This window comes from Plectropomus leopardus, chromosome 9, assembly GCF_026936395.1.
Source record: "Plectropomus leopardus strain MGB_pleo_1.0 chromosome 9, ASM2693639v1, whole genome shotgun sequence".
In the NCBI taxonomy this organism is placed as follows: domain Eukaryota; kingdom Metazoa; phylum Chordata; class Actinopteri; order Perciformes; family Serranidae; genus Plectropomus; species Plectropomus leopardus.
Window position 1 is genome coordinate 22,802,361 of NC_142184.1, and position 12,822 is coordinate 22,815,182.

At 40.3% G+C, this 12,822-nt stretch overlaps 1 protein-coding gene across 4 annotated transcripts in view; it reads left to right on the forward strand.

The window, feature by feature from the left end:
- The window catches only part of clstn1 (calsyntenin 1), a 46,662-nt gene extending 35,894 nt beyond the window's left edge, over positions 1-10,768 (forward strand). For all 4 annotated transcript variants that reach the window (XM_042491300.2, XM_042491302.2, XM_042491301.2 and 1 more), the window contains 6 exons: positions 712-956; positions 3,425-3,595; positions 3,800-3,945; positions 4,105-4,240; positions 5,083-5,267; positions 6,785-10,768. In XM_042491300.2, the coding sequence (XP_042347234.1) occupies positions 712-956; positions 3,425-3,595; positions 3,800-3,945; positions 4,105-4,240; positions 5,083-5,267; positions 6,785-6,979 (1,078 nt within the window). In that variant the 3' untranslated portion in view covers positions 6,980-10,768. The remainder of the gene's footprint in view (positions 1-711; positions 957-3,424; positions 3,596-3,799; positions 3,946-4,104; positions 4,241-5,082; positions 5,268-6,784) is intronic.
- Positions 10,769-12,822: the final 2,054 nt, after the last annotated feature.

Sequence of the window (12,822 nt, forward strand, 5' to 3'; positions counted from 1 at the left end):
GCTTTCAAGAGATTCTCAAGTTGTAATCTTTTAGGGTGGCACAGTTTTTTTTTTATTTCCTTTCCCTTTGTTGAAGTCCAAATGGCTCAGATTAATTCAATTTCACTTGGTTTGACTTATTTCTTATAACCCTATCTGAACCTTAAATACATTAGAGGATACATGCAGGGCACATTCAAAATGTCCCTTTTTTTAGTTTTAAAGCAGAAGGAGAAGATAAGAAAGATCGTCTTTTTATAAAACTGAGCTGTCTGTGCAGTAGAAAGACACAAAAACTTTTGAAATTTCTGCTGTATGACCAGAGAAAACAGAAAAAAAAGCCTTTGGTATTTGCTTTTGCTCGAGACGTAGAAAATCTACAAATCAGAGTGCACAGCATCACACCAGACCAATAAACACTCCCACTGGTAGGTAACATAATGTGAGCTCATCCGTTTTGACACAGGAAACAATATGGCAGCGGGTCGGTAAAAAAAACAATCTTGGATTACAGTTAAACATTAAGCTAAAGCTAATTGTCAAACAGAATCCTGGTTTATATTTTATCAGTTTTATCATTTTTTCAGCCTCCATTTTATTCATTTATTCATTCACACATAATACCAACATTGTTATGATACAAAGTTGGCTCAAAATCGGCAGAGTATCCCTTTAATCAGTTAAGGGTAAAACATCCAGGTTTCCAGATATTCAATATTAAATCTCCCCCAGATGCTTCAACGAGGAGTCCTGCGTGACAGTGCCAGATGCCGAAGGTTATGTGATGGTGCTGCAGCCTGAGGAGCCAAAGATCAGCCTGAGCGGCATCGACCACTTTGCCCGCAGCGCTGCCGAATTTGAGAGTCAAGAAGGTGTGACACTGTTCCCCGAGCTACGCATCGTGAGCACCATCACCCGCGAAGTGGAGGCCGACACTGAGTCTGAAGCCGCAGAGGGAGCTGATGACGACCCTACGGGTGAGGGGAATGCTCATATGTCCCTTTCGTTAACCCCAGATAATGATATAGGAGGATTGCAGATACAGCTAACCTATTTTCTGTAGATAGGTTGTTTGTTTAACAGGTTGCTCATCCTCTGAGTTATGTAACTGTTCCTTCAAAACAACCACATATGTAAAATTGTGCCCCATTAGTTGCCTTGGTTGAATTACCTTGGACGCTGATTGTGCATTTGATGGCGGTGTAGATGTACAGTAGCTGGTGATGGTGAGGATTATGCCTGGAGGCAGAAAGGATTGGACAGACAGAGCGAGAGGGAGGGAAAAAAGAGATAAGTTGTTTACTACTTTATGGGAGGGGCAGTGACCAGCCAGCCATCTGGCTTGTATATGAGCTAAGACGTGGAGAGACAATAGGCGTGACACAGATACATGGAAATGCAACGTCCTGTGGTGAACAACAGGCCATATGGACAAAAGGGCTTACAGAGATCTGTTGCTATTACCTGCATTAGCCTGCCCCACCTCCCACAAAGAACAAACACGAGATGTCACCACAGATGACAGAGAATCACTTAACAGCAGCTTTCACAGAGTCAAAAGGTGCAAACTCTACGTGTGTGAAATATTATTTGTTTCATTACCAAAATGATAGGCTGCCTCAGCTGGGCTATTAAAATATAGTAACATTTTATTTGAGTTTCTGTGTTTCTAAAACAAATAAAAATATGCTAACAGAAGACACTCTAATTAAGATGATATTAAAAAGACCTCTACTGACAAAATAGCACCATGCTAATATGTAACCTTAAACACTGAACAGTATTTGCTGGTAGCAACACTGTGGTCAGCCTGCGGTAATGTATGATGAAGGACAGCTATCTCTGATGACCAGGGCTGCAACTCACGATTATCTTTATCGTCAATTATTCTGTCATTTATTTTCTGGCTTTTTTGATTAGTTGTTTGGTCTATAAAATGTAGGAAAGTGATAAAAAAAATATTGATCAGTGTTCCCCAGAACTGCAGCTACGTCCTCAAATGTCTTGTTTTGTCCACAACAACAAAACAACAAAAACGTCCATTTAAGAAGCTGAAATTTTGACTTTTTTCTTAGTAAACACTTCAACCGGTTAAATGACAAGCAAATAAATTAGCAATTAATTTGATACTTGAGAATAATTGATACATTTTTGCAGCTGTGCTGATGGCTGTGTTTGTAAATGTGGTACAGTAACAGCGTAGCTCAGCCTTCCTGTTGTATCAACGGTGGAAGTTGCAGCAGTTCAGGTTGGGCTGTGCTATTGCTGATCAACCAAAGATCAAACTGTGGAGACTCGTATTGTGATATCTTCTCTAGGATGCTTACTCATCTAGATTCTGTTTTTCATCCTCCCCCTCTAACCCTCACCCTGTTTTCCATTAATTGCTCCCCAAAATAAGAGATTCAAGCAGCTCATTAAGTAGTCTTTGTTTTTGTGAGCTCGAAATTTTTACGTCAACAGGAGGTTATTTTAATCTTGGAGATTATTCAGAACAGACCTCTGTGTCTTTTTTACAGGAATATCATGTTTTCCACATCTTGTTTACATTCGTAGTGTTTACTTGTTAAGGCACAGGCATCAAACAACTGATGGTGACGAAGGCTGACTGTTTTGTTGCCTAACGTCACCTGTTTCTCAGCCAAAAGGTTTCAACCTCAGTACACCCTAAAGACTACAGTAAATAAATAACTAGCATGTCCATTCTCTGCCTGTGGGAGAGAATATAACTCTCCATGTAATCTCCAGTTAGCACATTAACACCTCAGCCCGATGTTAAAGGAACGGTGGATATTTACTATACGTTCACGAACCACAACACAAACATTGTGAAGTGTTTGTGCTAAAGAGCTCAATGGCTGAAAAAAATCCTTCCTAATATAAAATGTTTGTTTTGATCTCACTCCGTCTTGACTTTAGTCCTTTGTTTGCTTTCCTCACTTCCGTTGTTTGTTTGCACTGAGCTGAACTGCCAGTCAGAGTGATTTCATTCACCAATAGTCTCCATCTGCTCTGATGCCAATTCAACATGCTGAATCTGCAAAAAAAAAAAACTGCTTTCAAGGACTGACTAGTGCCAATGGTGCAGGACAGACAGTTAGGGAGACAGACACTCACCGACTGGCCCACATTAACCAACGAACAACCTTCAGCCTGGTGTGTCAGGGCTGAATCAGTTGTTTTGTGGGCAATTTAGGCAACATGATTTGACAAGGAAGAAGAATGCATGGAAAGAAAATCTCTGGCTCTGTTGTATTGACTTGGATCCATGTTAGTTTTTTAAATATCTGTAATGTTCTACATATTACAGGAATGCAAAGCTAAATAAGTGGAGTACTCTTTTAACCTGAACAAACTTACATTACAAGCCCACTGGACAATCCTCAATCTGAGAAGAGCCCTGCAGCTCTCCATTCTAAATCTCTTCTCTCCATGTTTCATTCAGTCCAAGAGACAGTGGTGTCAGAAGAGATCATGCATAACCTGGACACATGTGAAGTGACTGTGGTGGGAGACGAGCTGGACGGGGAGCACGAGGGCCTGGAGGTGGACATGTCGCAGCTGCAGCAGCATGGCCTGGAGATGAGCTCCTCTAACCTGGGCCTCGTTATCACTGGTACAGATCACAAGGCTGTCTGAATTAGCACATAGTGGAGATAAAAAAGATAGCTCTAAGGGTGTAATAATTCTGAAGGGTACATTTCTACATTTGTACAAACCTGCAATTACGCAGCAGTGCTTCAATTTAGCTCTGCTGGGCCTTTCTGGAGATGTTTTATTAAATTTCTTTTTGACACTAGCTTCCTTCTCTGTGTTCCAGGTGTGAACACTATGGCCAACTACGAGCAAGTCCTGCATCTTATCCGTTACAAGAACTGGCACACTGAGGCTCTCTTTGACAGGAAATTCAAACTGGTCTGCTCCGAACTCAACGGCCGCTACATCAGCAACGATTTCAAGGTCGAGGTATGACTGTGCATTTATCAGTCATGTCATATAACAGTGACGCATTGGCATCAGAGGAGTGTCCGCAGTGCCACGGTCTTAGTGAAGCATGCTCGTGTCTCCTCACACTACATTTAAGAGAGACAGTAGACATGTGTGCTGTTTTTGTATTCTGTCTAGGTGAATGTAATCCACACAGCCAATCCTGTGGAGCATGCCAACAACGCCATGGTGCAGCCTAACTTCATTAACCCCGTGCATCATGCCTCTGTGGATCTGTCCGGTCACAACCTGGTCAACGCTCACCAGGCCTCAGGTACTGCAACATGTGAAATGTTTTAACAACAATACAGATTTTTTCTTTCTTTGTGCTTTGAATCATAATAAACAAAACTGTGTTCACTTTTTTTTTTATTTTTTTTTTTACCTTTACTAAAAAATATCTTAGCTACCGGCAGTGTTAAAGGACACGAAACAAAGAATGAATCGAACTCTTGTTTGCGATTTACTTAAACACAACCTTTAATATTTTTCCAAAAATGGTCAGTTACATTTTTTTGAGTGCCTGCCACAGAGGCAAACAGGGAAGAAAATTCATTTCAGACCCTGGTCGTAATCAAACTAGTAACCTGCTTAATTGTCGTTGCTGTAGAAAAAAGACTCGGCCTCTGGTGTAAAATGCATTGCTGGGGATGGATTACAGTCTATTAACCAGAAGTAGGACACGTAGGAAACGCTGGTTGTTTGCCCGTTTTTTTTAATGGCACTCGAGCTGTCTGTGACATCTGTACAGGCGGTGGTCTTAACACAAACCTTTTATTTCCTGGCTTTAGTAATCCTCCGGGCTGTCAGGCTCACTAAGCCCGCAGCGCAAAAGAGAGGCCCTTTCTGCTAATATGCGGCAAAGTGGAGCAGGTTGGAGGGAGACAGGCAAAGCTATTTATGGAAAGACACACACCTAGAGCTGCCGAAAGCATCTGCAGTTTACTGAGAAGCCATTAACATCAGCGCTGGTGCACCATGAAACTGCAGCCCTTGAAATGCCCTCAGACAGACGGGAACACTGTGTCTCCCCTCATAAAGCTGCAGCAAGGTTTTTATGCGCAGATTGAACATAGTTTATGTATAACTTGTCATTCTGCATTTGCTTCGTCACAGTTGTTCCCAGCGCTGCCACCATTGTCATTGTGGTGTGCGTTAGCTTTCTGGTGTTCATGATCATCCTGGGCGTGTTCCGCATCCGGGCTGCACACCAGCGCACCATGAGAGACCAGGAGAGCGGCAAAGAGAACGAGATGGACTGGGACGACTCAGCCCTCACCATCACCGTAAACCCCATGGAGGTAAAAGCATCACAGTGTCTGCTGGGAGGCAAACTAAGTGAACATTTTTTGGGTGATTAGTCAGTGAAAAGCTGAACAGAGTTTCACTTCTCAACAAAATGTGGTCGGGCTGCAGCCCAGACAGCTTTTCACCTGCTAATGCTGTCTGGGTGATGCTGTGACTGTGGCCTAGTTTCATCTGAGCTCTGGTGATTGACAGCCCTGTGAGGATGGGGGGAGAGACTTTGTTATAGATATTTATGGTGTGTTACCTGGCTAATTAGAATGAAAGATTTACGCATCAGTGTTTAAATTGTTTTTGTGCAGCCAGTTGGTCTTGTGGAGATTTAGAGCATCTGTAGTGCCACGGCCAATCATGCAGCAATATTATTTCTGTCTCCCAAAAGTCTAAGGTGAAAGTCTCACATTAATGAGTCAGCTTGTAGGCAAAATGAAAAAGACTCACACCTTTTTGAGTTATGTCTGGGCTTGCAGCTTTTTTTTTTTCCGTTGCTTATAGCCAGTCAAAATAATCCAGCAACAAACATCTTAACTTAAAGAGTAACTGAGTACCAGGATGGGCAGTGTTCCCTCTCCAGTACCCCTTTTCACCAAAATTTGGGTGTGTATGCATGTTTTTTAAATGCTGGAAAAGCTGCTAAAAATAGACTCCTTTCCCTTTGCCTATGTTGAGTGAGAATCCAGAAAAGCTGAATTCAGCGTTAGATCTGCTGTTTCTTTTGTCGAGAACATCACAAACCAGTTGAGTTGGTCAACATGAGTTTGCTGCATGCAGCTAACTCCATCTCATTCGATGGATTTTCAGTATTGAAATTTTAACTTAAAGTTGCCCCAGGGATGACCACTATCGCTGGCCACAGTTTAAATCATAACCACCATATCAATGAAGATATTTTTGATATCAGTTTATATCATGATGAAGGCAAATGTAAGCAAAATGATATATACTAAAAAAAGGCAATGGGCTTTGCTCTACTGTTGTGTATTAAGTGAGTTAAAACTCATGTTTTTAATGATATTTTGGGCATTTTGTGGCTTTATTAGAGAGCTGGTGGTTGAGAGATGACAGGAGATGATGTGACAGTGTGTGTCAGAATCCACTGTTTAAACTACAATTTAAAATAATAATAAAATAAAAAAAAAGTGGTTAACACTATACATCACAGCTAGTGTTGCTTCATTGCTGTATTTTAAGGCATAATTTCAGTCAATTTAAGTAAAATACGGACTTCTCACAGGCTTGCTATCTCATGCGAATGATCTGCACGAAACAGACGTGGAGGGTAATTTCTCAGTCACATGAGGTTCCTTTATAATACTGGTGCCATGCAAAAAGGGCTTAAGACAAATTTGAAGCAGCATGTCAAGATGTGTTTGTTACTTAATATGAAGTTAGTTGGTTTTGGTTTTTGAAAAAAAGAATGAAGCTACACGTGCACGAGCAATTTAGATCCCTAAATTCTTGCAACTGCTCACAAACAACCCCACCCTCTCATGCCCTCTGTCTCTTAACACAGACATACGAGGACCAGCACAGCAGCGAGGAGGAGGAGGAAGAGGAGGAGGAGAGCGAGGATGGAGAGGAGGAAGACGACATCACGAGCGCTGAGTCAGAGAGCAGCGAAGACGAGGAGGGCGGGGAGCCGGAGGACCAGCAGGGGGCCAGCAGACAGCAGCAGCTGGAGTGGGACGACTCCACCCTCACCTACTAAAACAACACACACGCACACGCACACACACACGCACACACACACACACACACACATAATACTCAACACACGCTCTCTCACACACACACACACACACACACACACACCACCAGCTCACACTCACTCAGATCCTCATACTCACTGCTCCACGCACACACTCCCACCCCTCTACAGTTTCATGTCCAAGGAGCCATGATGTAAAAAAACACAAAAAAAACAAAAAAGCAAAACAAAAATTCCCTTCCACGTATATTTGGTCAAGGCTTTCCTGTTGTTATCTTAGTGGTGGTACTCAGTGTAGTGTAGTCATCACCGGATTGCTGATTTTTACTGTTTATTTTTTTATTTATTATATTTTAATTCCCAGGAAAACTTGGCCTACATTTGTTTTGAACTGTGTGAGAAAGCCAACCCTGCACTTTTTGTTTTCTCTCAGACGTAAAGCTTTCAGACGGAGACTTTTTTCCCCCCCTAATGTATATTCTTTGCGTAATGCTTTTTTAGATTTGTTTGCCGCTAATCTCACGTATAGCTTTGACTTGAGTTTTCTTGACTTGTAGTCCACGGTGAAACGAAACAATGCTTTTAACAAGTAGACCGCTTTTTTTTTTTTTCTTTTTCTTTTAGTGCATGAGGATATTTCAGAACGTCATGTGTAGAGAAATAAATTGCTTTTTAAAGATTTTGTAAATATAAAGAAACCATGTAATTAGTTGATGTGTTAGTGAAGGCCTACTCAACGGGGTCCAATATCTAAAATGACGCAGTTCGTAATGTAGAATATTTGTGTCACACAGGCTGTAGCATGTCGCTAAATTTCCGCAAAAGCTGTTCCATCATGCTTGTAAAAAAATGTCTGCTTCATGATGAGAAACCCAGGACTGTTCAGCGGAGGTTTCCATGACAAAGTGGTGTCCATTTTGTCCGTTTTCTTTTCTTTTTTTCTTTTGCCAAGAGGAAAATCATTTCTTTTGCTTTCTCGTAGGCAGGACCTGTCGATGGTTTCAGCATCATACATTGCTTTGCTTGCACAGGTGGCAATGCTCTACTCCAGGCGTCGGTGTATTTCATTCCCAGTAGATCTCACTGTTGTACAGAAGGGATTTTCTTTTTGTTCAGAGTAATCATACTCAGAGAAATGCTATCGCACTGTCCTGCTAGATCGTTTGTGAACCCTTTAGAATTTCTGTATTTCTGCAAAAATCTCAAATGTGATAAGATCTTCATTCAAGTCCTAAAAATACACAGAGAGGACCCAGTGGTAGAAATAACACAAAAAAACATAACACTTTTTTCCTTTTTCAGTGAACAAATTTATACAGCATTAATTCTCCTTGTTGGAAAAAGTACACAGATGAGCCAAAACATTAAAATCACTGGCCGGTGAAGTGAATAACACCGATCATTTTGTTCCAATGCAGTGTTTTTTTGCCTTGAGGCTCACATACTTTCCCAACAGAGAGATGTTTGAATCATTTTGCCAAATAAACAAATACGATTTGTTAATTTGGATCCTCTTTTTTTTTTAGTTTTAGGACTTGATGTAAGATCTGATCACACTTTGACTCACATTTATGTAGAAATACATACATTTTGAAGGGTTCACAAACATTTTAGCCGCGTTGTGCGAAGCGACATTTCGTGTGAAACGGTACAAACACTCGGCCAGCAGGTACTGCAGTGCTGTCGATCTTGAAATATGGGTACAAACATTTCTTCCAGTATATTTGGACCAGAAGAGAGATTTCCTCAGCAGCTTTAAAAGCCTTTTTGTCCATATCACAGTCCTGCTGTGCTGACAGAAGTGGGCAGGAAAAAAACCCTTCAAACTACTGAAAGAGCAGATTTATGGCAGACAGAGCTTCAGTGGAGCCTGGGTGAATAGTGCAGTTGCTGGCATTGTTTTAGGGAGAGAATTGAAATGAAAGTACTTTTCAGGATTGCTTTGTTGCAAATTTATTTTCCATGGCACGGCTATTTAACCTGAAATAATAACACATATATTACGTGCATTTGATTCCTTTTGCAAAACATGCACTGTCTTTGTAGTTCAAAGGAATTACAGTTATGACTGCATAGTTTACAAAGGAAAACACTTTCAAAAATGAATCTTAAAATAAAATATTTTTTGCCATAGACCACTAGATTTTATTGTATATGGAACTGTACTGTAGAGTTGTTCTAAGATATTTGTTTACATTTGGTAAACTTATTTTCCTCCCGGTATTAGTATAAAGCTTATTATACAATTGATTGGGAAAATGTGTCCAAGCTCTGTCTCCTCTCAGACACTGTTGTCCATCATTGTTGTATATATCTTTCACAAAAACCAGATCCAAATGTACCGTCACACTTAACTATGTAGTGTTTGTCTCATGTTTTTGGGTACTAAGTTAAAATGTTTTCCCAAACCTGCTTCAGTACAAGCAGATCAGACTCGAAGTGAACAGAACGTGGCATTATTGGGATTGTAAGTGTTGGCGTTTTAAGTCTCATATTTTGCTCAAAAATCTAGTTTCAGAGGCCAAAATTGAATTCAAAAACTTTTTTTTTTCAGAGACAGTTTCCAGGCTACTTTTTTGTTGGTTTGAGTTGTGTGTTTCTTAGCTTCAATTAATTTATAATTTTAAGAGGTCTGTGGTGGAAATGTAGTGAACAGTCTCCCCTCCATGATGACTTGGACTTTTTAAAATAAAGAAGACCAGGTCTGAGCCGGCTGAGATGGGAGTGCCTTTTTTCCGATCATAGCGCAATTAGCAGGTCTAAAAAAAAAATAATAAATTGCAAAAAAAAAACAAACACTCATCCGTGCTCTTTTATTTGTGGCAATTTTTGTTTGTTTCTTTGTTTAATGCTAGATTTCTTACAGAGCTGGGGATTATAATTTGTTTCATCACAAAAATAGTCCACTGCTTGTTTTATTAAAAGTGAAAAAAAAAAACGTTTTACATAGATGTCATGTGTCCATGTTGATGTGTAGAGGAAGTAGATCCATATTGTATCTTCTATAGATATTGTACTAAATCATTGACGGAATCCACCTTTAAAAAGATGTACAGTACATTATGAAATCGCTTTGGCAGCATACATGGGTATACTGTTAACTGACCTATTTGTGTATAGTGGAAGGTAACTTTGAACAGTGTCCTATTGCCTGAGTTGTTGAGAAATGATTTTGAGGGCAGCATGAAATTCACAAGAACCAGAGTATAAGCCTGTCGGAGTTCTCCGCTTCATCAAACACTAAATGTCCACGTTTCATCTACAGTTTTAAAGTACAATACCAAGGGTCACCGATACGTGCACACTGACTGAAGTCTCCACAGTGACTCCACCATCTCCAGTTTTCTGGGTTTAATGATTTCTGATCAGCCCCCCTGAGCGAAGTGTAAGTTGGTTGAACTGAATGTCACTGCCTAACAAACTGAAACGCAGCCATACTGTAATAACACTAAGATTTAAGGGGAATTTACTTTGCATGAACCACAAGTTTGTGTAGTTCCATGTGGGGTTGTGAGACCGGAGTGAGAAAAGGAGACGTGACACACTACTGATTCTCAGATTGTCTGTTTCACACGTCCACAACACTCCAGATATAAATATTTTTTTCTTTTCTTTTCTTTTCTTTTCGAAATGTGTTCAAAATGGAAGGTGACGATGTTTTCAGAACGTTTGGATGCTTCCTTTGTGCTTGTTGGAGCTGCTCTCACTTTTCTACCAATTGAAAGGCAAATTGTAGTGAAGTTGATGCTTGCTCATAAACAAAATAAAGGATGATGAGATGGGGTATAACTTATGCCTGCTCTTGTTTTTCTTCGTCATCGGTAGGCGAGTTGTGGTACACACTTTGGGCAGTGCGACTGACTGTGCTTTAAATCTTGAGCAGTAGTGTCCTCTGGTGGTAAAAATGAAAACATTAAAAAATCCCAAAAGCAAAAGATCAAACAGAATTCCACAAATGAACCAAATGATTACATAAAACAAACACCATTGATATATTTTACACGCTTTCAAAAAAAATGGCTTCAAAGCTGAATATCAGATATGAACAATGCCGTCAACATTAAAGGGACGGTTCACCCCAAAATCAAAAATACATATTTTTCTTCTTTCTTGTAAAGCTATTTGTGAATCTAGATTGTTTTTGGTGTGAGTTGCCGAGTGACAGAGATACAGATGCACGCTTCCGTCCGTGTGATGATACAGTAGGCGGATGTGGTTCGGTAGAAAGAAAATAGTTCCTGCAAGAAACGGCTCAAAACAAGGTCTGTGGGTTATCTTAAGTAACAGGGTCATGATTTCTGAACATTTCTGACATTGCTTTTGAGTTTTTTAAATGTATTTTTTGGCGCTTTGAGCAACATGAGCCGAGTGCCATTGCATTCAAGAAAAGGTCTTTTGAAATTGGGTGAACTGTCCCTTTAAGTTCTAAATAAGTTCAAGTAGGCTAGTAACACTTGAACAATAATGCAATACTGCAATTGTAACTGCAGTTGTCATATTTACAATGCTTGATAATCAATGATAGAGAGGCTGGACAAAATAGTGAAATATCCATAATCTAACGAGGTGTGGTCCTCCTGCGTGTACGCTCTCAAATGTTCGAACATACTCTTCCATTGTCCATTTTCAAGATGATCCTGTATTTCTTTTTGAGGTGAAAATCTGCTTCATATTCAGCGCTCTAGTGTGTTCTTCAGAACTGCTGATTCACTCTCATGTCTAGTGACTGAAAACGTGCTTTTATTTAATCCTGTCCATGCTTTTGTGTGTAACACTGGGGCCTCAATCATTTTACAAAGTAAGGACACCCCAAACAGCAGTGCGGGCTGCATGCGGTGCTGTCAAGTGACCTCATGTTCACTGACTGTTAAACATCCACACAGACTATTAATCAAACTGAAACACTCTCATCTGATGGAAGCTGAAACCATCAAAAGATCCTCCTCAGTGTTTGACAGATGGCAACTAATCCACCCGCTGGATCTGTAATCACACTGCCGTCAACTGGACAAACACTCATCTGATTATGTTTTTTTCAGTTCAGAGTGGTGCTCCTTTCATTTCACCTAGTTATGCATCTTAAAGCGACATTATGCAACTTTTTATTGATTGTTCATTCTCATCCCCCAGTCATCAAATACCGATGTGTTTGTTTCACGGGACCAAAACTTCGGTATTTGACAACTTGGGAATGAGACTCAACAATAAAGAGCATGTTTTGTTGAGACGGAGAGAATTAAGGCCAAACTTGCATCTCTTGCTGTTTGAAAGCCGCAGGCTTGATTGTGAGTAAATGGGCTGCTGCGCACAAATATGCAAAAGGACCCACCACGATATGAGCCAGACAGACTTAGTGGTGTTTTTGTCTTTTTTGTTTTGCATCTCATTAATCCTTATTTATCTTTTGTCTCTTGGAGGTCGTGTTGTGTCTTTTTTGGTCATTTTGTGTCTCTTTGTGGTTATGCTGTGTCTCATTTGACTGTGTTGTGTCTATAGCTGTTTTGCCCTTTTTGTAGTTTTTTGTGTCTCTGCTGTTCTCTTTGTGTTTTTCATTTTTTTGTGCCTCAGTATGGTCTTTTTGAGTCTCTTTCTGGTTGGTACATGTTCATTTAAGGGACATTTTGTGTGTCTGGGAGGCCCATTCAGTAATTGCCCATCCATGCACAGAGCTGTTACTTATTACCGCCGCCCCCCTTTGTCAATTTCATATTTTGCATGCGTTCATTATTTTTGAGACATTCAACGATTATTAATCCTTCGTGTTTGACATACCTGTGATTCAGGTACTCTTTGGATGAAGTTTGATTGCATTAAAAGAGGTGACTGACAGATACGTTTGAGCT